Source organism: Stenella coeruleoalba (assembly GCF_951394435.1).
Source record: "Stenella coeruleoalba genome assembly, chromosome: 4".
Taxonomy (NCBI): Eukaryota; Metazoa; Chordata; class Mammalia; order Artiodactyla; family Delphinidae; genus Stenella; species Stenella coeruleoalba.
The window spans coordinates 147,136,898-147,163,244 of NC_137149.1; the positions used below are offsets into that span (position 1 = coordinate 147,136,898).

The window sequence follows — 26,347 nt, forward strand, 5'->3', positions numbered from 1 at the left end:
ACAGAGCGGATGTGCAGGCCTGACGGGTCACTGCAGACTCGGCCAAGTGACAGGCCCTGGAGCGTGCCTCTCCTATCCCCGAGCCCTGGGCTCGCAAGCGCACACCCCACGAGCAGCCCCGCGGCACGTCAGGTCCCCGCGCCAGGCCTGAGCACAAAGCTCGGAGGAGGCAGCTAAGGGGGCAACGGAGAGAAAGACAAGGGCTCCGACCTCAGCTCAAACTTAAAAGGCGGCCAAATCCTAGAGTGTGTCACTCTCTTTTCTGTCCGACTTCCTTCCTATCCAGTCCACCCTCTAGGGCAGTGGTCCTCAGCCAGGGGCTCTCCTGTCCCGCTGGGGACATTCAGCATCGTCTGGGGACATTTTTCACCATCACCACTTTGGAAGAGGGGTTTTCACTGGCAGCTGGTGAACAGAGGCCAGTGACGCTGCTAAACATCCGACCAGGCACAGGGCGGTCCTCTTCCCCCCAACCCAACAAAGAATCTTCTGGCCCAGATGTCAACAGTGCCGAGTTAAGGAGCCCCACTGGAGGAGCAGCTGCGGACCTACGTGGCTTTAAAGAGCAGAACGAGGCTCTGGCGGGGGGAGGGGAGGACGGGGGCTGCTTTACAGGTAGAATCTGTGGGCCAGTCCCCAGTTCCCTGCAGCCCAGTGACAACTGGGAATCGCCGGGCCGGATGGCGGATAGCAACTGAAGAGGCTCCCGTTTTTCCTATTCTGTCCCACATGGTCTCTGTACGGTACTGACCCAGCTGCGCCCAGAGAGGATTGTATGGGTGTGTCTTGGCCAGCGTGTTGACCAGCTGAGAGGTGCGTTTCTCGGAGAAGGCTTTGATGGGAGGGTGGTCAACGGGCATGACGGTGGGCACCCAGGCCAGGTGGTAGGTTAAGACTGCGGTCAGCAAGGCAGCAAAAAACCTTGGAGAAACGGGAGAAAACACAACGGGGTGAGTCGATGCAGGAAGAGGCATGTCACCTACAGCACGTACACCAGCCTCGGAACTGGCATTCGAGGCTCCAGAGCGCCGCCGCTTACTGGTTCTTGTTGATCTGCTCTATCAGGAGCGTAAATTCCTTGAGGAAGCGCTGGCACAGCTGCGTCTTCTCCAAGGTGCTGGACATCATGGCCAGCCACACGGGCTCGGCTATCCTCGGGACGGAGTACAAGCTCCAGATGGTCGCTCTACAGAAGAGAAGGTACAGGGAACTGTCACAGATGTCACGGTGGATGACCTTTGTGTAGAGGAATCTAGAAGAAAACACTCACCTGGATCTAGGGAGCCCCTAAGGCATCCAAAGCAGAATGTTAAACAGGGGTCGGTAAACTAGGACACGACGCACAGGCCAAATCTGACCTTTTATTTATAAATAGTTTTATTGGCACACAGCCATGCTCAATCATCTCCCTATTATCTGTCGCTGCGTTTGCACCACAGCAAAGCTGAGCAGCCGTGGGGCACAGACCCTTTACAGGAAAGGTACACTAACCACTGATATAAATAGTCATCCTTTAAAAGACTTATTTGCATGATGCCTTGTGTCAGAATTTATGCCAATTTTCATAGGAAAAAAATAAAGGAAGAAAGAATAAACATGCTAGACTGAAAATGTGACCAGAGGGAACTCAAGTCGCCCAATTTCTGGTTAGTGCTTTTGTTCTTTGAACCAAAGCACCCTATTCACTTTAGATGAAAAAAGAACACAAATAAATTGCTCTTCTTCACCATATTATATACTAGATTGTTACACGGGCTAATAGAATCAAATTCTTAGAACTGTAAGCTGTTAGGGAAAGTGATGAGTCTGGCCATGTCACTTTACGGCTTAGGAAACTGGAGGTGTAAAGGAGTTCCTTGCGGGAGACACACACGCACTGAATGACAAGGTCCGGATGAGAGCGCCTCGTGCCGGGGACTCTGCTCCAGGCCGCGTGGCTCGTGGCGGTCCTTCCAGGGAGGAACCAACGAGCCTAGGATCTCCACTGGCACCTCTGCGTCTAGGAGACACCCCGCTTCCCGGATGGGGGTACACGAGGCCTATTCTGACCCGAGTTTCTGGCCGTGTGCATCAAGGAGCTGGGACACACAGGACCCTGCCCTGGCACGAGGCAGAGCACCTGCTGAGCAGCCAGCAGTGACAAGTGACAGCTACGTGGACCTGGGCTTCGCTTACTGACACCAAGGTTTCCAACGCTAACACGTGATCCTGTCGCTGTTTCTGGAGCAGCAGGTCGCTGAAGTAAGGATGAGACCCGTCTATCCACAGTGAGGCCTCAGGTCCTGTCCGTTCAGATTCCGGACCTTCTACTAAATGAGTGTCCAGACCCTCCAGCATAAGCCAGCTTCGAGCCTGACTACAGCCCGCCCGGCGCTGCCCACACAAACCATAGAAGGCTCGCTAGTCACCACACTGCCATCGAAACACACAGCTTCACACGATTTCTCAAACGTGCGACGTGGGTCTGAATGATCCCCAGATAAGGACTAAGGTGCTACTTGAGTACTTTACACATAACCCAGGGTTCAACTAAGGCTGGGTGGGGATTTTGCTCCAAGCAGCATTAGAGTTCACCAGCCTCTACCTTAAGCATCACAAAAACGTTCTAACACTCTAAGAATCGTAAACATTTTTATCCCTGGGCTAGAGAGGAACGGCTGGACTCTTAATTAGCTCGTGACGGCTCTGAAGTGCGATTCCATTCCGCACCCAGAAACTGGCCCTAAGAAGCGCTGCAACGGCCCCGCTCGGCATGGTGACCACGGATCCCAGCTACAGCCCAGACACGAGGGGCAAGACCTCCAGAAAACCGGTCTCCGGGGTACAAATATCAACAGTTAGGAGCTGACAGTGAGGACATGCTAGGGTGACCATACAACTTACTGTCCTGACCAGGACACCCACGGGAAGACACCGGGTGTACACAGGGCTGTCCTGGCAAACTGGAGTGTAACCTCCCTGATGTGCACACTCTCCCCACTTATGCTGTGGACAAGCATCTCAACCTCCAGTTTCCACATCTGTAAAATGGGCTAGGAGTGCTCACTCTTAGGGCTTTTGGGAGATGACACGAGACGTATGAATATTAGTTTTCTCCATTCACTCTGTTAGGAACAGTCACGTCAGGGACCGTCTCTCTGGCAGTCGTGAGGATTACTCAGTGCTGGTGGCTTACACTTTTTGCTCCACTGGGCCTTAGCTTCAAAGGAAGGAGCTGCTACCCCCCACACTCCCGAGCTGTGGTCTCCACGCATCCCGAGATCCACGGCCGCTGCTACCGCTGCTCACCAATTTCCCCTGCTGGGGCTGCCAAACCTTGCCAGTTTACCTGAACTCCCCCAGAGCTTCCATCAGACGGCTGACATAAAACTGGACACGGAGACTTGACTCCGCGATCTTCCTGCACGAGATCATGGCCTTCGGTGGAAAGAAAACAAGTCACGTTATGTGGAGAAGAAATCCCTTCGTAACCATCTACTGGGCTTTATTAATAAGAGACGACGTTAGAGCCCACACTCAAGCTATCATGACCGAAGTCGTCGGGGGCAGTAATTCCCTTTCCCAAAGGAATCAGGATCTGGTACCTGACTTCAGTGTGCCTAGGGAACGTCCTACCACTGCTGCAGCCGATCTACATGCCCTGGGAAAGCGAGCGGGTATAGAGAGCCCTCGACCCTTACAGCCCCGTGTGACAATGGATTGCATTCTCAGTACCTTTTCAATTGCACTCTTCAGCCTGTTCATGTGAGACTCAAACAGGGGGAAATGAGAAAAAAAGAAGTCCTGGAAGTTCCTCTGGGCTTCCTCCGTCTCGCACAGGGAAAAGATGAGGCTTATGGCAATCTTCTTCCTCCGAGCTATGGCCGGGTTGGAACTGCAAGTTTCTTCAGCCAAGCTGAACGTCTCATCCGTTGACCTGGAAGGAGAAGGGGTTTTGGGAGTCACGCTGCATCAGTGAACCACACCGAGGACGAACCGTAAAGCCAGGGCGACACCCTGGTGGCCGATCCGGGCACGCGGTCCTAACTGAGAGTGTCTACCGCCAGGTTGTCCTCCTGCATCAGACTCCGTCGCGAAAATGAAAACCTCTGCCTGACACTCAGTGTTAGCCTAACACAAAAAGAAACTTAAGTGAGAACTGAAAGTAATTTCAAACGTCCCCTTGTTAGACTCTTAGCCCTTTTCCCTTGGACTATGTTACATCAGATTGGCCGCATTTACAAAGGGGTGTGAAGCATCCGTTGGCTCAAAACACAGGCCCTTTGTTTTGGCTGATAGATACCGATGGATAAGAACATCTGAGGAGAGATGGTCCTCTGTGGTATTCTGTGTGACCCAGGCATCACGTTTGGACATTTACTAGTAGCTGAAGCTTACTTTCCCAAGGTTATTAAAACCATTAGATGAAGTTACTCCTGTAAATGCTGAGATTAAGCCATGCGACTGGGGATACTCTCTGGGAAACCCCCCGAGCAGAAAGACCCACCTCTTTTTTGCTACAGTCAGATCCTCGACCAACTTAAGATTCTTTGCAGAGACTCTGCTTCTAGGATAAAAGAAGCCAATAAACTCTGAATATGTATTCAGTTTGTCGTAAGGGGTAAGCCTCCCAAATATGGCCAATCCACATCTCTACTTTAGTCTGAAAAACCAGCATGTGACCACATAGCTGCTAATGGCAAGAGTGAAAAAAAGTTTTTTAATTAGTTTGTTTTTTTCTACAAAGACACCAAAGCAAAGGACATCACACTGCAAATGAAAGCGCCTAGCCTGGCACATGGTAGGCGTGCAGGGAGCCTTCTCTTTCTCACGGGCTCCACCATTCAGCCTTGTCTGTCACCAAGCTTGGGACACCACCTCCTTTACTACAAGCTACACCCGAACGGTCACGTCTGCTCACGGGGCTTGAGGCAGCCATCCTCCTTCTTGGTCTTTTTTTTTTTTTCTTTTTTTAACCGATACGCAGGCCTCTCACTGCTGTGGCCTCTCCCATTGCGGAGCACAGGCTCCGGACACGCAGGCTCAGCGGCCATGGCTCACGGGCCCAGTCGCTCCACAGCATGTGGGGTCTTCCCGGACCGGGGCACGAACCCGTGTCCCCTGCATCGGCAGGCGGACTCTCAACCACTGAGCCACCAGGGAAGCCCCCTTCTTGGTCTTTAACTTGTTCTGTAGTGCCCTGCTCACAGCCTGTAATGTTCCCGTGATTTCCAACATACCCACGTCTTAAAAACATACACACATCAGAAGATTTATGGTCAGGAAAGCTATCTTATTTTTAAAGGAAAGGAGAAGACATCTTGCCCTAACCTCAGAGGGATATGTCATTGTTTTGCTCCACTTTAAGCAAGATGCCGGAGACTTAGGTGTGGCTGGTAAATCAGTAAAAGTCCTCGCCGACAGACATGGCGCGGGAAGGACATGGTTTCCAGATGCTCTTGTAAATGCTGCCCGTTAAAATAAACCAGCAATTGCTTTCTCTGAGAAATCCCTAGATCCTAATCATCTGCTCGTCAGAAGGAAATTCTCGAGGCGCTCTTACCATTTTACTTAACTTCAAACCATGCTCCCTCTTCTTTTCCAGAGTGCTCGTCCTATAACTCTGTTTTTCTGCACCAGTTTACTCCTATTCTGTAGAGGAAATTCTGAGCTTATGCGACACCAATTCTTTCTTACAACCCTTTCTTTTTTGTTATCTCCTATTTCCCCCCGTTTGCAAAAGTAAAATGACTCCATCAGTCCACTCACCTTGGCCAATGTGGTCCTTAATAATCAGACTGCAGTGACCACTGAGCCCTCTGCAGATGTGTGTCGGCTTCAGCTCCACCCTAGAAACAGTAGCCAACTGCACCTAGCACGGCGGACGGTGCCGTCTGCCGAATTTCTGAGAAACACCTCCAGCTTTAATAGCGTGCGTGCCTCTTACCCGCTTCCCCATGTCTCTCTGCTGAATTCTAAAGCAACTGACCTGCATTCAATCTGTCGTCTTGGATCAACCACGCAAACCAGGATAAATCAGGTCATGCGGTATTTGTAAATATACTTTTAAGATCAATCTACAATGAAAGCACGTTTCAGAACGTCTTAAAAAATTTAAGTATGCACACAACTACTTCATCCTAGCTGTACCCTCAAGGCAACAGGCAGGATACACGGACCATTCTGCAAATGTGAAAACTGGGGCAGAGTGACTAACCAACCTGCTGCAGAACAGAAAGCTTTTCAGTGACCACGCCAGAGTCACAGCCCAGGGGTTCTGTCTGCTAGCCCTGGCTCGCTGCTCGGACACTGGGAGTGACCAGGGGCTCTGGTGCCACGTCTGACCCATGCACTGGGGGGACGGGCTGGGAGCGGTCACACCAGCTGACAGGCCTTCAAGTCAAGGGAAGACCACGCTACACACTGGATTTTTCAAATAGAATTTTGTTGACACATGAATGAGCACTTACATACCTTGTAAATACTTCAAGATCCCAAACTGTTTAAATACATCTCAGTGACTTGTAATGGGCCTCAGGACTGCTCAGTCTGACTGGTTATGTCAGCTCTGAATGGAGGCGGGATCTATGGGTTATGTTGGAACATAGGAAACCGCCATTTCTGCAGGTCAAGGAACATCTCATCAGCGACTCTTTCTGGTTATTCATTTTACAATTCCGGGCCAAAGCCTTTCTGGGACGTCATACCTGCTTCTTTAGGGTTTCACCAGCCGCACTAAGGCGGGAATCCGCAGCTTCTCTCCTCCACGGACAGCACCTCTGCGCCAGCGGGTAAACTGCCCCCCGCCGACTCCCCCCACCCGCCGGTCGCCAAAGCTCCCCACGTGGCACGGGGTCAGCGAGCAACCAACCGTAAGACTGTGAAGATCCTCCCTGGCCGCCCTGCACTCTCTCAGGAACCAGGTCCCTGAGTGCGGTGACTTCCTCTCAGAGCCGGAGGCAATCGCATCCCTGGTACCCAGTGTTCTCCGGTCCCGCGTCAGAAACTAATCCCCGCCCACACACCTGCCACAAGGGAGAGACGGGCGGCGACCCCGGTAATCGAAGGGTCTTCGCGAGCACAGTGACCGAAGCTGAGCGCCCGCGGCTCTTCCGTCCTGGGTGTCAGGCAAGGGCGAGTCCAGACCATCTGCGCACAGCCTGCGCCCCCCTGCCACCCCGCCTTGCGGGGCTGCTCTCAGGAGGGCCCAGGCTCGCGGTGACGTTCTCCGGGTGCTACCTTGATTCTTAACCGTGTCACCTTTAACTTGCGCTCTGGAAGTGAAGTCTGATGGGGTGATGACGCATGGGCGTGGGCAGGGCAGACACCAGGCAGCCGAGCACACGGCGCGGGGTCGGAAGCTGGGTCGCTGGCCTGGGGTCAGGCACACACCCACGAGTCCAGAACCAAGGCGGTGCCACAAGGCCCCAAGGCTGGTACCTGGGCCCAGATAGGCGGCGGCGGTGGCAGACGGCATGGCCATGGGAGGGGGGAAGGGCTGAGGCAAGGCACGGACCGAGGGGAGGCAGTCTGTCTGTCCAGAGCCCACCCCTGTGGAGTCTGCACAACACTTAGCTCTTCGTCCTGAGCCCCAGGGCAGTAAACTATCACAAAGGAAGAGCCTACGGTTCACAACACGATAAAGTACATCAGGGAGCTATTAGAATTCTTTAAAGAGTTTGTTAGTATCTCGTTTTGAAAACTGCAGCAACATTGCAAAGCAAATATTCACAAGCACAGAAACAGAAATTGAATGTAGAGATTGCTGCATTGGATAAAAATACCCACAACTTTCATATGAAGCTTCAGAAGAAGAAATTATTAGTAATGAAGCCCATTTTAAAATTAAATTTCCGTATAATTGACGATGTAGTGACACAGTGCGTAAACAGGCATTCTGAATTATATGCAGCCCATGAAGACGCTTCCAGTTTCTTGTAAGACCTCTGTAAGTCACAGGAAATGGCAGAGGAAACATTAAAATAACCGTGCATACATTTAAAATTCAATTCAGACTTACACAAAATGGACGTGTGTGGAGAACTGAATCTTTAGCAAAATGTTCCCTAAGAATCGTCTGATCCAGATGTACTGAAATTTATGTTTTTTTCTTTCTTGTTTTTTAACATCTTTATTTCAGTCTAATTGCTTTACAATCCTGCTGTATAACAAAGTGAATCAGCTGTATGTGGACATATATCCCCAGATCCCCTCCCTCTTGCATCTCCCTCCCTATCCCACCCCTCCAGGCGGTCACAAATCATCCAGCTGATCTCCCTGTGCTATGCAGCTGCTTCCCACTAGCTAGCTATTTTACATTTGGTAGTGTATATATGTCCATGCCACTCTCTCACTTCATCCCAGCTTACTCTTATCTCTCACTGTGTCCCCAAGTCCATTCTCTACATCTGCGTCTTTATTCCTGTCCTGCCCCTAGGTTCTTAAGAACTATTTTTTTTTTTAAGATTCCACATGTATGTGTTAGCATACGGTATTTGTTTTTCTCTTTCTGACTTACTTCACTCTGTATGACAGACTTAGGTCCATCCACCTTGCTACAAATAACTCAACTTCGTTTCTTTTTATGGCTGAGTAATATTCCATTGGATATATGTGACATATCTTCTTTATCCATTCATCTGTCGATGGACACTTAGGTTGCTTCCATGTCCTGGCTATTGTAAACAGTGCTGCAGTGAACATTGTGGTACATGATTCTTTTTGAATTATGGTTTTCTCCAGGTATATGCCCAGTAGTGGGATTCCTGGGTCATATGGTAGTTCTATTTTTAGTTTTTTGAGGAACCTCCATACTGTTCCCCATAGTGGCTGTATCAATTTACATTCCCACCAACAGTGCAAGAGGGCTCCCTTTTCTCCACACCCTCTCCAGCATTTATTGTTTGCAGATCTTTTGATGATGGCCATTCTGACTTGTGTGAGGTGATACCTCATTGTAGTTTTGATTCACATCTCTCTGATGATTAGTGATGTTGAGCATTCTTCCAAGTGTTTGTTGGCAGTCTGTATATCTTCTTGGGAGAAATGTCCGTTTAGGTCTTCTGCCCATTGTTGGATTAGGTTGTTTGTTTTTTTGTTATTGAGCTGCATGAGCTGCTTGTAAATTTTGGAGATTAATCCTTTGTCAGTTGCTTCATTTGCAAATATTTTCTCCCATTCTGAGGGTTGTCTTTTGGTCTTGTTTATGGTTTCCTTTGCTGTGCAAAAGCTTTTAAGTTTCCTTAGGTCCCATTTGTTTATTTTTGTTTTTATTTCCATTTCTCTAGGAGCTGGGTCAAAAAGGATCTTGCTGTGATTTATGTCATATAGCGTTCTGCTTATGTTTTCCTCTAAGAGTTTTATAGTGTCTGGCCTTACATTTAGGTCTTTAATCCATATTGAGTTTATTTTTGTGTACGGTGTTAGGGAGTGTTCTAATTTCATTCTTTTACGTGTAGCTGTCCAGTTTTCCCAGCACCACTTATTGAAGAGGCTGTCTTTTTCCATTGTATATTCTAGCCCCCTTTATCAAAGATAAGGTGACCGACCATATGTGCTCGGGTTTATCTCTGGGCTTTCTATCCTGTTCCATTGATCTATATTTCTGTTTTTGTGCCAGTACCATACTGCCTTGATTACTGTAGCTTTGTAGTATAGTCTGAAGTCAGGGAGCCTGATTCCTAAAGCTCCGTTTTTCTTCCTCAAGATTGCTTTGGCTATTCGGGATCTTATGTCTTTCCATACATATTGTGAATTTTTTTCCTCTAGTTCTGTGAAAACTGCCATCGGTAGTTTGACAGGGATTGCATCGAATCTGTAGATTGCTTTGAGTAGTAGAGTCATTTTCACAATGTTGATTTTCCCAATCCAAGAGCATGGTATATCTCTCCATCTATTTGTATCATCTTTAATTTCTTTCATCAGTGTCTTATAGTTTTCTGCATACAGGTCTTTTATCTCCTTAAGTAGGTTTATTCCTAGGTATTTTATTCTCTTTGTTGCAATGGTAAATGGGAGTGTTTCCTTAATTTCTCTTTCAGATTTTTCATCATTAGTGTATAGGAATGCAAGAGATTTCTGTGCATTAATTTTGTATCCTGCTACTTTACCAAATTCATTGATTAGCTCTAGTAGTTTTCTGGTGGCATCTTTAGGATTCTCTATGTATAGTATCACATCATCTGCAAACAGTGACAGTCTTACTTCTTGTTTTCTGATTTGGATTCCTTTTATTTCTTTTTCTTCTCTGATTGCTGTGGTTAAAACTTCCAAAACTATGTTGAATAACAGTGGTGAGAGTGGGCAACCTTGTCTTGTTCCTGATCTTAGTGGAAATGGTTTCAGTTTTTCACCATTGAGGACGATGTTGGCTGTGGGTTTGTCACATATGGTCTTTATTATGTTGAGGAAAGTTCCCTCTATGCCTACTTTCTGGAGGGTTTTTATCATAAATCGGTGTTGACTTCTGTCGAGAGCTTTCTCTGCATCTACTGAGATGATCATATGTTTTTTCTCCTTCCATCTGTTAATATGGTTTATCACATTGACTGACTTGCATATATTGAAGGATCCTTGCATTCCTCGGATAAACACCACTTGACCATGGTGTATGATCCTTTTAATGTGCTGTTGGATTCTGTTTGCTAGTATTTTGTTGAGGATTTTTGCATCTATGTTCATCAATGATATTGGCCTGTAGTTTTCTTTCTTTGTGACATCTTTGTCTGGTGTTGGTATCAGGGTGATGGTGGCCTCGTAGAATGAGTTTGGGAGAGTTCCTCCCTCTGCTATATTTTGGAAGAGTTTGAGAAGGATAGGTGTTAGCTCTTCTCTAAATGTTTGATAGAATTTGCCTGTGAAGCCATCTGGTCCTGGGCTTTCGTCCATTGGAAGATTTTTAATCACAGTTTCAATTTCAGTGCTTGTGATTGATCTGTTTATATTTTTTATTTCTTCCTGGTACAGTCCTGGAAAGTTGTACTTTTCTAAGAATTTGTCCTTTTCTTCCAGGTTGTCCATTTTATTTGCATATAGTTACTTGTAGTAATTAATCTCTCATGATCCTTTGTATTTCTGCAGTGTCAGTTGTTACTTCTTTTTCATTTCTAATTTCATTTCTAGTTCTGTTGATTTGAGTCTTCTCCCTTTTTTTCTTGATGAGTCTCGCCAATGGTTTATCAATTTTGTTTATCTTCTCAAAGAGCCAGCTTTTAGTTTTATTGATCTTTGCTATTGTTTCCTTCATTTCTTTTTCATTTATTTCTGCTCTGATCTTTATGTCATCTTTCCTTCTGGTAACTTTGGGGTTTTTGTTCTTCTTTCTCTAATTGCTTTAGGTGTAATGTTAGATTGTTTGAGATTTTTCTTGTTTACTGAGGTAGGATTGTATTGCTATAAACTTCCTTCTTAGAACTGCTTTTGCTGCATCCCATAGGTTTTGGATTGTCGTGTTTTCATTGTCATTTGTCTCTAGGTATTTTTTGATTTCCTCTTTGATTTCTTCAGTGATCTCTTGGTTATTTAGTAACATATTGTTTAGCCTCCACGTGTTCGTGTATTTTTACGTTTTTTCCCTGTAATTGATTTCTAATCTCATAGCGTTGTGGTTGGAAAAGATGCTTGATACGATTTCAATTTTCTTAAATTTATGAAGGCTTGATTTGTGACCCAGGATATGATCTATCCTGGAGAATGTTCCATGAGCACTTGAGAAGAAAGTGTATTCTTTTGGTTTTGGATGGAATGTCCTATAAACATCAATTAAGTCCCCATCTTGTTCAATGTATCATTTAAAGCTTGTGTTTCCTTATGCATTTTCATTTTGGATGATCTGTCCATTGGTGAAATTGGCGTGATAAAGTCCCCTACTATGATTGTGTTACCGTCGATTTCCCCTTTTATGGCTGTTAGTATTTGCCGTATGTATTGAGGTGCTCCTATGTTGGGTGCATAAATATTTACAATTGTTATATCTTCTTCTTGGATTGATCCCTTGATCATTATGTACTGTCCTTCTTTGTCTCTTGTAATACTCTGTTTTAAAGTCTATTTTGTCTGATATGAGAATCGCTACTCCAGCTTTGTACTGACTTCCATTTGCATGGAATATCTTTTTCCATCCCCTCACTTTCAGTCTGCATGTGTCCCTAGGTCTCAAGTGGGTCTCTCGTAGACAGCATGTATACAGGTCTTGTTTTTGTATCCATTCAGACAATGTTTTGGTTGTAGCATTTAATCCATTTACATTTAAGGTAATTATTGATATGTGTGTTCCTATTACCATTTTCTTAATTGTTTTGGGTTTGTTATTGTAGGTCTTTTCCTTGTCTTGTGTTTCCTGCCTAGAGAAGTTCCTTTAGCTTTTGTTGTAAAGCTGGTTTGGTGGTGCTGAATTCTCTTAGCTTTTGCTTGTCTGTAAAGGTTTTATTTTCTCCGTCAAATCTGAATGAGACCCTTGCTGGGTAGAGCAATCTTGGTTGTAGGTTTTTCCCTTTCATCACTTTAAATATGTCCTGCCAGTCCCTATTGGCTTGCAGAGTTTCTGCTGAAAGATCAGCCGTTAACCTTATGGGGATTCCCTTGTGTGTTATTTGTCGTTTTTCCCTTGCTGTTTTCAATATTTTTTCTTTGTACTTAATTTTTGACAGTTTGATTAATATGTGTCTTGGCATGTTTCTTCTTGGATTTATCCTGTATGGGACTCTTTGTGCTTCTTAGACTTGATTAACTATTTCCTTTCCCATATTAGGGAAGTTTTCAACTATCATCTCTTCAAATATTGTCTCAGTCCCTTTCTTTATCTCTTCTTCTTCTGGGACCCCTATAATTCGAATGTTGGGGCGTTTAATGTTGTCGCAGAGGTCCCTGAGACTGTCCTCAATTCTTCTCATTCTTTTTTCTTTTTTCTGCTCTGCGGTGGTTATTTCCACTATTTTATATTCCAGGTCCCTTATCCGTTCTTCTGCCTCAGTTATTCTGCTATTGATTCCTTCTAGAGAATTTTTAATTTCATTTATTGTGCTGTTCATCATTGTTTGTTTGCTCTTTAGTTCTTCTAGGTCCTTGTTAAACGTTTCTTGCATTTTCTCCATTCTATTTCCAAGATTTTGGATCATTTTTACTATCATTATTCTGAATTCTATTTCAGGTAGACTGCCTATTTCCTCTTCATTTGTTTGGTCTGGTGGGTTTTTACTTTGCTCCTTCATCTGCTGTGTGTTTCTCTGTCTTCTGATTTTGCTTCACTTACTGTGTTTGGGGTCTCCTTTTCGCAGGCTGCAGGTTCATAGTTTCTGTAGTTTTTGGTGTCTGTCCCCAGTGGGTAAGTTTGGTTCAGTGGGTTGTGTAGGCTTCCTGGTGGAGGAGACTGGTGCCTGTGTTCTGGTGGATGAGGCTGGATCTTGTGTTTCTGGTGGGCAGGTCCACATCCGGTGGTGTGTTTTGGGGTGTCTGTGAACTTAGTATGATTTTAGGCAGCCTCTGTGCTAATGGATGGGGTTGTATCCCTGTCTTGCTAGTTGTTTGGCATAGGGTGTCCAGCACTGTAGCTTGCTGGTTGTTGAGTGGAGCTGTGTCTTAGCGTTGAGATGGAGATCTCTGGGAGAGCTTTCACCCATTGATATTACGTGGAGCTGGGAGGTCTCCGGTGGTCCAGTGTCCTGAATTCGGCTCTCCCACCTCAGAGGCTCAGGCCTGACACCGGCCAGAGCACCGAGACCCTGTCAGTCCCACGGCTGGCTAGTGTTGGGGGGTCTCCTGCAGAGGTGGGGGGTGGCTGTGGCTCACTGAGGGGACAAGGACACTGGCAGCAGAAGTTCTGGGAAGTACTCCTTGGCGTGAGCCCTCCCAGAGTCCGCCATTAGCCTCAAGAAAGAGCCTGTAGCCTCCAGTGCTGGATCACCTCAGGCCAAACAACCCAAAATTTATATTTTTAAGGTTTATTACAAATTTATCTCAATGTTGTTATAACCTATAAAGCTCCAGTAACAGCTTCAATGCGCACAAAGAACTTTCCCAAAATAAAAAAGTTATCAAAAATTATTTATCAGCTTGCATTTGCCAGGAATGATTAATGCTGCTTTCAGTTATGTCGATTGACGTACACATTTTGATGACCTAAACAAATGAATGTGCAGAAAAGTGAGCCAGCAAAACCTTATGATGAATGAAGATAGTGACTGAAGTATTACTATTGATTATATTATATAAAATTTTTACACCAAAACATTTTAGTAATTTATAACTTTGTGATAATAGTCACGTATCACTATTATTTCTATTATATTTTGTAAGTAAAATATTTTTAATGGAAAAGCCTTACATTCATTTTATAGATTATTCTGAAAATGCCTGAAGCCCTGGAACATAATGTTTCTTTAAATACAAACAAACAAACAAAACTAACACGTGATGTTAATTTTGGGAGAAGGGGGCCAGCAGCCCGATGCCCTGCACACGCCTCGGCTCCCCCGTTTCTCAGCCTGTGCTTTCAGGTGCCCCCCTTCACGAAGGCTGCCCAAACCCCAAGACCTCCCGCGAGGCTGCGCCCCGCCCCCGAGCCGCACACCCCCATGCCCCTCTGAGCGTTTAGCACTTACCTTCTTCACACCACTGTTTACGTGAGCATCGTCTCTGTGAGCTCCTGAAGTGCAGGCCTGCAGCCAGCTCTTTACCCCTTCTCAGAGCCGACACATGCCGACCTCTATTCACTTACTGAGGTAACCAACTGTCATGTGGGTTTTTCATAGGTAATTAATTCCTTCATTTCTAAATTCCCTTTTAAGTTTTTGGGTTGTAGGAAGAAGAGGTGGGAAGGTACTGATGTAACATCATCATAAGCCAAAAACGTGAGTTTTGCAACATAACTAAACTTTAGATCTGAAAACCAACTGAAATGAAGGCAGAGAATATCTCGATGCTGTCTCTATTCACAATCAGACTGTTGACTGTTTAAGAATTTGTTTCACCAAAAATTAACCATCCTTGAGTTCATATATTTTCAAAGACCACACTGGTGTGAGTCACCGTAAGCCATTCCAGCCTTCTAACTTACAAAGGCTACACCTGGAAGGGACCCAGTGCAAAGAGAGCACACACTCACTTTCAATCAATGTCAAATCTACCCAGGTAGTCCCAGTGTCTTTCCCGGAACCTCTCACCTGTGAACTTCCAGGCTGAGCTGAAGCCGAGTGGAAAGCTCCGGCCCGTTTGTGCCGACAGCAAGTGAGTGCAGTGTCCGCCAGCATCGCTGGGCCGCCCGCCCCAGTGCCCTGCACAGCCAGGGGAACCCAGCTCACCTCCTGGGAATGATGCCGTTTTCCAAGCTCGTGGTCTGGCTCCGAAGCCAGCGGCGCTGGTAACTGCTGGAGGAGGACGTAGAGGAGCTTGGAGACGGGAACGGTGTGATCAGAAGGCTGCTCAGGGAGGCTGCGGGAAGAAGATTGGGAAGTTGAGAGCTGGGCTCCAGGAGCCCACGTGCACCTACGTGAAAAATATCTATACAAGCCCTGGGACCTAACCGTACAGGTTCTACCGGCCACAGCCAGCAGGGGGAGCCCTCTCAGGCTGTGGTACAGCCAAGAAAACACCCTTTAAAACGAACAGGGGTCGCCGAAACGGCAAGGGCATCGGTGACCAGGCACCAGCCCCACATTCCAAATGTAAACAAACATTACTCATCCAGTCAGAGGGCAGCCTGCAGATTTCGGATACCACGAAGAGTCCACGGAAGTACTGCTACTGCTGCCCGGGAGCCGGTGCCGCACACGGAGCCGGCTCGCGCGCGTGTCCCCCCTTGACTGCTTGGTCCCCCTGTGTCTCGAGGTGGAATCCAGGCAGAAGGGTACTTGCCCCGCAAAGCACCCTCTCCCGCCGCCACCTCCAGATACACGGCACTTCCGCCCCTCACGACTCCCTCGGCTCTGCAGGAAGCACATCTGCTCCTAGACGTGCTTTCTGCTTGGATGACTCTGCCCTCAGCCGCTCTGCGGCCGCCGTCGCAGCGTGTCCCTAGGTGTGGCCGACGCCCAGCCCCACCGGTCCCCGTCAGGGCAGGCAAAGGGCTTCTTTCAAACCCCGGCTGCTTGGAGGAGCTCTGTGGGTTTGGAAGAACAGAGGGACGAAACAGATGTTTTCCCCTTTACCCCCCAGGGTCAGGGAATCAGGACACTGAAACGTTACTCAGTCGGGGGCAGAAGGGAGTGGAATGCGCCAGTCGGCTGGCTGATGTTTGCACAGGCGGATCACAGGGCACCAGGCCGACTTCAGGAAGTGCAGTATACCATGCTCATGGACACCCCTCGGAAGGCAGCTTCTCCACGTGAACGGTCGCACTTTTATTCACACTCTTACAGGCAGATGGAAAGAAGCTGAGTCCCCGACGTGAGTTCTGAAATCCGACTTGCCTGGCTGCCAGTCAAGTGTCTACAACGTGCCAGGCGCTGTTCAGCGCACAGGGATCCCACACGGAGCTGAAGAGCTGTGAGACCAAGGAACCCCCGGCCACAAGGTGAGATGCTAACAACTCAGGCTTCCTTCTGTCCACCGCAGAGGTGCTGTGAGCATCCACAAGATGCTTTTCTTCTGATCCAGTCAACATGCCCAGGACATGTGTCCAGATTCCCTGTACCCAGGACAGCGCCTGAGACACAACGGACAATTGATAAACGTTGGCTGAGGTACGGCGTTTCTGCGCTGAAGTGTCACCAGGTGAGGCTGGCTTGTGAGGCTGGACTTCAACCTCCAAAATCAAATCCTGGTTTCAAGTATCAGTGAGTAGGTAATTTTACTGAGAATTTTGAAGGGAGATAGAAGAGAGTTTTTCCTCAAAGTCACACAGTACTACTTAATAATAAAAAAAATCCTAATTAGACATGTCTGCCTCACCCCCAAGTTTTCAAAATCCCTTATAAGACCAGAAGATCCTCACCCCCTAGTCCCAAATCTTCAGGGTCCCATCTCTCTCCCGATCTTATGCTGGGCATAACAGCTCCTTCTTGGCAGGTAGAGGACAGAGGTGAGTTACAGTACTTGTATTATAAGTAGTTTTTTTTCCCTGATCACAGAAGCAAGATGGCGATGACCCTGAGGACCACTTCCTTCTGGAAGTCGTATTGCTGCATGATTCAGTTTAGTAAACCAAGTAAGACCCATGCTCTTGTTCAAATCCCAGCTCCGCCACTCACCGGCTGGGACACTTGGGCAGTCCACTTAACCTGTCAGCTTTCTCATCCGTGAAATGGGGGGCAAAAAAGGACCACACCGCAGTACTTTTTGTGAGACCTGCAACCTGCTAGTGGGCTACGAAGTCTTTAGCGGATCAAAACTGGTATTTTAAAAAAGGAGCAGAAAAGAAAATAGAGTAGGTTGCAGCGTTAACATTAATTGGTGACACTTTTGTTTGTTATATATAAAGATGTTTGTTACTGGATCATGATGATGAAATGCATTAGCATGGGTTGCAGACAAAAGAACACTTTGAAAACCACCGACCTATTTCATATGGTTCCTGTGAGGATTAAACAGATCAATACGTGTAAAACTACGTGTAAAGCACTTACCCCAGCACCCCATACAGTAAATGCTAGCTACTCACTCTCTCTGATAATTCTTGGAAAAGGTGGACTAGGTAAGACATTTCAGAGTACTGAGAGGTCATTAATTCTGATTAATTATGAAAAGAACCAAGAACTTGTAACAGAGACATGAAAAAGGCAAAAAATTAAAATAATAAAAACCCAAGGATGATGTTCCCTTTATCCCTACTATAAAATGCAGAATAATAATTTTTACGAAATATAATCTAAAGGACTGGCTTAGTGCTCTCCAGCATTTTCTCAAAAATATTTTAATATCATGTAGTAAGGTTTCTATGTAAAAGTACTGCGGTATATGTCGTCAATCAGATATTCTAGGAAACAATACAGCTACAACTCTCAAATGCAAGAAGAGGCCTAATTTTGGCTTGTAACCTATTGCCATTTTCACGAGAAAAGGGTGGATTCAATCACCACTTAGTGCGCGTGACAGGCCTGGGCCGTGGTCTTCAAGGCAGTGCAACGTGGAGTGGTGCTGGGGCCCTGGTGTACGTCCCCGTCGCCAGGGCTGCGTCAAGCGTGCCCAGCTGTTTCCCTACCTTTGCTAAGGGGACTGGTACCTCAGGACACCGAAGCGCTTCTGCATGAGAGTTACATGGGGTGGGTCCCAGCTTCGTGAGCCAGGTAGAGAAATTCTCCAGTTGGTGCCACAGTTGTAAAATGTGCGGCTTTCAGTTAAATTAGACCTCGGCTCAGTTTCAGCTTTGAAAGTGCTACGTCTGACACTCCTTAATATTTTTAGTATCACTTTTCTTTTTAGAATAATTTTGCAATTAGGACAAATGTTAATGCATACAGACTGCAAAGACTTTTGGAGTTTTGTACATTAATAAGAAAATAATTTGAGCTTTCATCCCCACCCTCCTGACTGAGGGGGCTCTTCAGCGAGCATCTATTTATTCCCGCAGAAATTAGCAGTGAGAAAAAAGAATAAGTCTAAAGGCTTAAAAGTGCTGATCGCTGGCTCTTCTTGGCCCATGTCATTCAAGTTCAAGATAAATGTTTAACTCTCTCTGGAAATACGTTTGCTGTTTGGAGAGTTTACTAGAAACACCGTACTGATGATCTGACTACAGGATTTGGATTTGAACAAATGGTGCCCTGAAACTCTTAAATCAAACCCATTCCCTCAACACACACTTTCTGAGCACCTACTAAGAGCCTGGTACCACCTAGGCCTGGGGCAGAAAGTTACAGCATAGAGACAGTCTCTGCCCTTAAGAAGCTCACACTTGTGGAATAAGTAAACAAGATGATTTCAGACGGTGATAAGTTCCTGTGATTTTCTTTAAGCAACTAGGGCAAAGGTTTACTCTCTCATCAGCAGTCAGAGAACACCCTTGTGAAAACGGGACGTTTCAGCTAAGAGTAAAACGCCAGCAAGAGGCATCCATGGAAAGCGCATCCCAGATGTTCCCTAGGAAAATAACTAGATCGTCTCCGTAAGTCTTTAAAACAATCCATGTGTACTCCTCCTGGTACACATGGGGGACATATCCCCCCGCCTCACTCAAACATCCACTGAGCATCTCCTATATGCCAGGCGGGATTCACGCTGCTGGGGATGGAGCAGTCAGCGTGGCACAACAGGTGGGTCTCTGCCCTTGGGGAGCTTCTAGGGGAGGAGAAACAAAAATCCCCAAGGAGCAAGCCTGACACTGGAAAAGGAAGTGCGAAAGTCAAGCGCTCAGAAGCTGCTATAATTCCTTCAACGGGAAGAATTCTGAGGTTGGCTTGTTTGTGTATCTGGAAACACTGCCACCAAAATGAAAACAGGCTAATGTGACCAGGCCCCTATTCCTGCCCAAGCTCATCGTGCACACTCCCCTCACGACATCCAGCCTTCCTCTGTTCCTGGTACACAACGGTCTTTCTGCGCCCCACACACAAACCTGCAAAGCCTGCTCCCACCCCCGGGCTCTGCCCCAGCGGCCCGCAGGCCTGAGATGCTCTTTGCTCTGGCTTCACCAAGCCAGCTACCAGGGGCACTCAAGTCAGCTGGAATTTCAGCTTCCGGGAGAGGCCTTCTTTGAGCACCCTGGTGGTGATGAGTGCCTGCCTACATTTTATAGTCTTTCTCTGTGTCCCCTTTATTGAATACAATTCCATGTCTAGTTGATCACTGATCTATCCCCACATCTGACAAAAATGTCTGGCACATAAGACGCTTAAGAAATGTTACCGTATGAAGAACGAGAAAATGATTATGTGAAGGACAGTGATGCCTGTCTTGATCGGCAAGCATGGTGGAAACAAAGCATTAGAATACAAATTTCTAGAGAGAGTTCAAAGCCTGAATTTATTAAAAAGTTTCCTATGGTCAAAGCTATATGCAGAGCATGTGGATTTTCTCTCCCCCCCACCCCCCATTAAAAGAAAATCTTTCTTCTGTTTGGTGGTAATGGTGAAGGTGATGGTGGTGGTGATGATGATGGTGGTGGAGGTGGTTATGGTGATGGTGGTGATGATGTTGGTGATGGTGGTGGATGTGGTCATCGTGATGGAGGTGATGCTGGTGGTGATGATGTTGGTGATGGTGGTGGTGATGAAGGTGATGGTGGTGGCGATGATGGCGGTGGTGGTGGAGGTGATGGTGATGATGATGGTGGTGGTGGTGATGGTGGTGGTGGTGATGGTGGTAATGATGGTGATGGAGGTGGTGACGGTGGTGGTGGTGGAGGTGATGGTGACGGTGAAGGTGGGGATGGTGGTGATGGTGATGGTGGTGGGGATGGTGATGGTGATGAAGGTGGTGGTGGTGATGGTGGTGGTGGTGAAGGTGATGGTGGTGGTGATGATGTTGGTGAAGGTGGTGGTGGTGATGATGGTGGTGGTGATGGTGGTGGTGGTGATGAAGGTGATGGTGGTGGCGATGATGGCGGTGGTGGTGGTGGAGGTGGTGGCGGCGATGGCGGTGGTGGTGGTGGTGGTGGCGGCGATGATGGCGGTGGTGGTGGAGGTGACGGTGGTGGTGATGGTGGTGGTGGTGGTGGAGGTGACGGTGGTGGTGATGGTGGTGGTGATGATGGTGATGGTGGTGGTGATGGTGGTGGAGGTGATGGTGACGGTGAAGGTGGGGATGGTGATGGTGGTGGGGATGGTGATGGTGATGAAGGTGATGGTGGTGGTGATGGTGGTGGTGGTGAAGGTGATGGTGGTGGTGATGATGTTGGTGATGGTGAAGGTGGTGATGGTGGTGATGGTGGTGGTGCAGGTGGTCATGGTGGTGGTGGTGAAGGTGATGGCGCCCCTCTCCAGAACCAGGGGGACAGAGACCCCCATGCTGGCCCGCCCGGAGCACCACATCCCAGGGCCCTCTCTGTCCCGTCTCTCACAGGCGGCCTCACTCTGTGGGTCATGAATCTCCCTTTGCCCCCACTCCCTGTGTGTGTGCATGTGCGCGCACGTGTGTGCATGTGTGTGTGCATGTGTGTGCCCATGTGTGCGTGTGTGCCATCTGTCTTCACACCCAAACGGCAGAGTGGCCAAAACTCGGGTCCTGTCTGAACACCATGACGACGCGTGCTCTTGTCCTGAAGGCTGACCGTAAAGCACTTAATAAACGTGTCTGAACATACGAGCTAGACGTTCTCCTCACACTGATGGTTTTACTACTTTCCAGGGCACAGAGAATGAAGACATTACCTTCCTGCCCGTGATCTGAGTGTGCTGCTGGGGGAGGGAGTCAGCAGCTGGACGGAGGTGATGGCTGACCAGGCTGGGAGGCGGGTCCCAGCCCCAGCTGCCTGGACCTTCCTCTCCCCCTCGCCACGACCGCCAGATTGCAGCTTCTGCCCCACGCCTGTCCTCTTTCTGAACTACAGCTGACTGCTCATGGCTGGGGCACTGCGGGCACTTGTGACTGAGGTACTGGCCCAACACCCGTCTCCCCAGGCGCCTCCTCCCCCGGTATGGGGCATGCCCGCATGCCCCACTCGTCGTCCTGTTAGAAACTGGGAAGTCGCCCTTTGTCCCCCCGCCATGCCCTGTGTCCCATCAGTCCCCGAGCCCCTCCAGGACCACCTTCCAGCACGGCTGAAACCCATCCCTCCTCTCTCCCGAGACCGTACCTGAACATTCCTAAGAGCAGCCACTCAAATAACCTCTTGAGAATGAATTTATCTTTCTGATTCATATATGCACAGGGGACACATTCACAGTGTCCAGAAAAGAACGAGAATGCACTCCCCCCATCCCTGTCCCGGGGGGACCCCTTCCAGACACATTCGATGAACACGCTTTTCTATCTTTATATGTGGAGAGAGATCTTGTATATGCCCTTTTGCTCTTGAAACATAAATGACCGTTTACCGCAACTCACTGCTGATCAACTTTTCTTTTTCACTTAGAAATATATCTAAGAGAACTGTTCTATTTCGAGGCCTGCTAGGCTGCTGTGCCCTTCCAACCGCCGCGTGGGGCTGCTCTGTGGGACGAACGTGACTTAAGCAGGCCCTGGATGAACATCTAGGTCCCTTCCAATGTTCTGCTAGTGGCAACAGCTCATCGTGTGAGTTTCCTACTCCTACTTTTCACCCTCCACACAGACACTAGAAAAATGGTTCTCAAACTTGCTATGAGTAAAGTCTATGAAGATGAACATCAGATTTTATAGATGTCTCCCTCACTTGGCTTCCTTAATACAAAAAATCAGGAAATAAGGCAAAGACCGTTGAGTAAACTGCTAATACTCTAATGTAAAAAGCACTGTGAGCTTGGTATTGAGTTTGTTCCTTTACTGAGGAAGTGTCTTTAAAAAAAATAGGTGGATATAGTCTAACCCAATAAAGCAGTAAATGGGATATCCTTGTTATCGCTCTATTCCTTATTGTGCGTGTGTGACAAGCTATGTAAAGAGGCACTGGGGCACTTATCGTGAAGGGTAAAATGCATGAAGGCACAGCTCAGAATTAAGATTTGATTTCCTCTCTTATTATAGTAAAGCTACTGAATAACCCAGAAAAAAAGTTGGCTGTTCTTCTCAGGTACTATTCTAAAAAGGGAAAGGGGAAAAAACCCAATGAACTGTTTTTAAAAATTTTATGCTAAATCAGATAATCCTTTTACACTAGCTTTACAAACACATGCGTGTGCACGCGCGCGCACACACACACACACACACACACACACACAGAGGTGAGTTCGGGGGAGAAAAAGTTAATGGGAAAAAAATCTGTCTTCTGCCCACCTCCCTCAGTCCTGTACCCCCTGCCCAACTGATCTACTTTAGCAGCGAATATACGGGTGCAGTTTTTTCTGGAGCAGTTGGCGAGGCACCAAATAGACCTAAAATATGGAGCCAATCAGGTTCCCCCTTTAGCTGCCCCGAACAAGACTAAGTCCAAGGGCTCACAGGGCGCCGGTGCCTTTTGTGATGAGGCTCGCCCCCCCGCCCCCCAGTCCCTGACGCTGCGGGCACGTTTTACCCGGGCAGCCCCAGGACCTACACCCCTGCGCAAACGAGCTTCCGAAATGGCGCTTTTGCTCGACGCTGATGCAGTTCTTTCCTCCCTCCCAGCTGTCGTCCCTCGAACACCCCCATCCCAGGCGCCACCCCCAGGCCCCCGGCTCCCACAGGGCGGGTGAGGCAGCACTCTTCGCCCGCTGTTTTAACTCTGGGTTTACGTGGAGCTTCCTGAGGGCGGGTGCTAAGGGTCACTCATCTTCTACATCGCCCCAGTTCCGGCAGAGCCTGCCAGCCTAGGGGGTACAAGATTGTTATTCAATAAATGTAATAAATGTGGCTTCACGGCCTGACTCAGGGCTACCCTGACAACCCCTTCCCTTCACCTCGACTGTAGCAAACTGGCCCAACTGTGGAAGCCACCACAGTAACTGAGCTCTCCTACAACAGAGGGCCCTCGGGAGTGCAAACCCAGACAGCGCTTTGCAGCCCCGGGGCACACGGTGCACGAGGGGCACGCGGTCAGCACCCACAACATTCCTCCCTGGCGTGGGCGGAAGACAGGTGCGGGGAAGGGGCTGGCAGAGGGCGACAGAGACCCTCGGTGTCTTGTCTTTCTGCCGGGGAACCGTACTGTGTGCTCTCAGACTCTTCATCCGGATCGAGTTCCCCTCTGTAGAGGATGATTTAAAAAGCAAAAAACAAACATAGAAGCTTTTCTAAAGTTACTTCTTTACTGAACTACTGGGGAAGAAAAAGACTCTGAGGTCACTCTTCAGATGTGACTTGTGTGTTCAGAGCTTTGGCGCAGCCGCCATGCAGCCCGTTCATCATGAAGATGAACTGGTGTCAGCTGTGACTTCAGAGCTTCTGCTGGCCTGGTACTGACAGCTGCAAACATTCCCCATCTCCAAAGGCACCAGCCTAGGTAACCTTGGCAACGAGTGACGTCTGCGGGACAAAAGGTCAGAGGAACTGCACACAAGCACTGCTCTCTCGTTTAAAAAAGGCGTTTCCCACAGGAGCACTGGGGTAAGCACCCTGACGCTGCTGTGTGTGCCCTGCGATGAATCCATTACCTAAACGCGCGGCAGGCCGGGAGCCGGGTGTCTCGCCACGGGGGGCGGTTTGCAGATAAGCCGGGCGGGGAGGGTGGGACGGCCCACGGGCTCACAGATGGCGGGCAACACGGAGAAATCCGCAGCACTCACGCGTCGCTGAACGTAGGTGCGGGCGTCGCCGACAGCAGTACGCACAGACACGCAGACACACAGCCGGCACAAACCCACACTCCTGCTTGCTGGCATCAAGGTGCAACAAGCGTATCTGGGGTCCAGACCCTGGGACCTAATTCCGTCTCCAGTGAAAGGACAGGGCAACACGGAGACACAGCTGATTCTAGGGATGGGGCAGGACATACATGAGGCGCGTCTGGAGCACCCTGCAGTGCCAGAAAGCGAGGAAGCGCTCCACACACACACACACACACACACACACACACACACACACACACAGAGTGAGAGACGTTAAAGAAACACTGGAGCCAATGGAAAGCGCTTCCACGGCCAAAGCTGGAGCCACGTGAGCGACAAAATAAAGCAGTTCTGGGGTGACCTGAAGGGTAAAGTAAGCACTCTGAGTCCATATTGATATGAACGACTGACTGGCTGGACGGATGAGGAAGGAGGACAGGCTGCCACGCAGAAGAGCTCCAAGCAGCTGACGCAGGGCCCTGCCCGCAGCAGACGGGGAGAGGCCACACAGACACCGTGCCAGCCAGGTGACCAAGGCCACCATCAGCGGTCCTAACTTACGCTGACAGCACATACCCTTGGTCGGGGGCAACGAAAGTGTCACTGAACCTCCGTGACCTCTCTTCCAAAACGCGGTCCACTCACGTGCGGAGCATCGAACAAATTCCCACAGCTGGCTGCTACTTCCGGAGACTGTCACGGTCGTCACAAAACACAGCGAGTCTGAGGAACTGCCTGAGCCCAGCAGAGTCAAACAGACGTGACAACTGACCGCCCCGTCTCACGGGCTAAGGTGTTAACGACGGGGGGCTGTACCGCAGCTCCCCACGACCGTCTCTATTGCTCTGCAAACCTACCACTGTTCTGAAAAACAAATCTATTGAAGATATTTGCCCCGTCTCTCAACTCTGCAGACAGGAAGTTACAAATTACAGAAAACAGGAATAACCGTGCTGTAATTTCTCTCCATCTTCCACTGCGAATTCAGTTCAAACAGTCATTGTCGCTGCTCTGCTCCAGGACGAGGACCCTGGTCCACACAGTGCGGGCGATGTGAGGAACCAGCCACAGCGGGCACACGAGCGGCCTTTGGTGGAGGGTGACCCTCCCAGGGCTGACCCGGGGGTTTCAGAGCTGCTCCCGGGACAGAAGGGGAGCAGAGGGCCCCCAGGGGCCCCGTGCAGCCAGCCCCCCATCTGCGTGGACTCCCAACAGGAGGGCGGGAGCCTCAAAGGAGACACGGCGGGTTCAGGGGCCGAGCTGCCAACAAAGCCAAAGTTCACATTTGCGTCACGTTCACCTCTGCCCCCTCCTCCCGAGAAAGCGTTCAGATCCGTTCAGATCCGGCTGCTACTGACCTTTCACTTCAATGCCAACGCGGCCCTCAACTGTCCCGCTTCTCAAAGGGCAAGGGACACTCGTCTTAGGAGCAATTTAGAGTGGAACCTGGGACCCTCTGCTGCAGGGTTTGCACCTGGACACACCTCTCCTCCACCCACAGATACAAAGAAACTATAAGGGACTGAAAATAACTGGGGGCACGCACAGTTGGGGCACATTATGGACAAAAGATACAAAGAGACCAAAAAACCCAACTGCCACTTCTGAAGAGGCTGGAGCAAAAACAGGGGTTCAGGAGCAAAAGCAGGGCACTGCACACGCCATCTGCACTCAGCACCACCTAAGGGGCGGGCAGAACACCTAAGCCGCCCCTCTGGCCTGACCCCTGGGCACACCCCTGCCCTCACGCCTTATAAGGAACTAGCTCATCCCCGCTCAGGAAGCGAGCCAGCAAGGGAACCTGTCCTTTGGTCTCCTTCCCTCATGGTGCAGCAGGGGCCCCAATAAAGCCTTGCCTCAATTTCTTGTCTGGCCTCTAGTCAATTTCTATTGCTCAAGGAGGCCCAGAGCCCTGACATGAGGAGAGAAGGGGTACAGGAGACAAAATCTAGAGCGTCCCGACTCCAGGACAGAAGCAGGTCAGCGGACAGCCCCCATGGTCACAGCCAGAGGGATTCCCATGCACACTGTCCTTCCCCTGGCTGGGTGCTCAGGACCCAGAAGGTCCCAGGGCCACTGGCTCAAGGAGGCTCCCCCCTTTTTAGCGGCACGCTGCT

At 48.8% G+C, this 26,347-nt stretch overlaps 1 protein-coding gene across 5 annotated transcripts in view; it reads right to left on the reverse strand.

Annotated features, from left to right (window-relative positions):
- The window catches only part of FNIP2 (folliculin interacting protein 2), a 126,458-nt gene that overhangs the window by 30,584 nt on the left and 69,527 nt on the right, over nucleotides 1–26,347 (reverse strand). For all 5 annotated transcript variants that reach the window (XM_079919712.1, XM_079919709.1, XM_079919711.1 and 2 more), the window contains 5 exons: nucleotides 15,276–15,405; nucleotides 3,715–3,916; nucleotides 3,329–3,417; nucleotides 1,040–1,186; nucleotides 752–921 (listed from right to left, as the gene is read on the reverse strand). In XM_079919712.1, coding sequence (XP_079775838.1) covers nucleotides 752–921; nucleotides 1,040–1,186; nucleotides 3,329–3,417; nucleotides 3,715–3,916; nucleotides 15,276–15,405 — 738 coding nt within the window. The remainder of the gene's footprint in view (nucleotides 1–751; nucleotides 922–1,039; nucleotides 1,187–3,328; nucleotides 3,418–3,714; nucleotides 3,917–15,275; nucleotides 15,406–26,347) is intronic.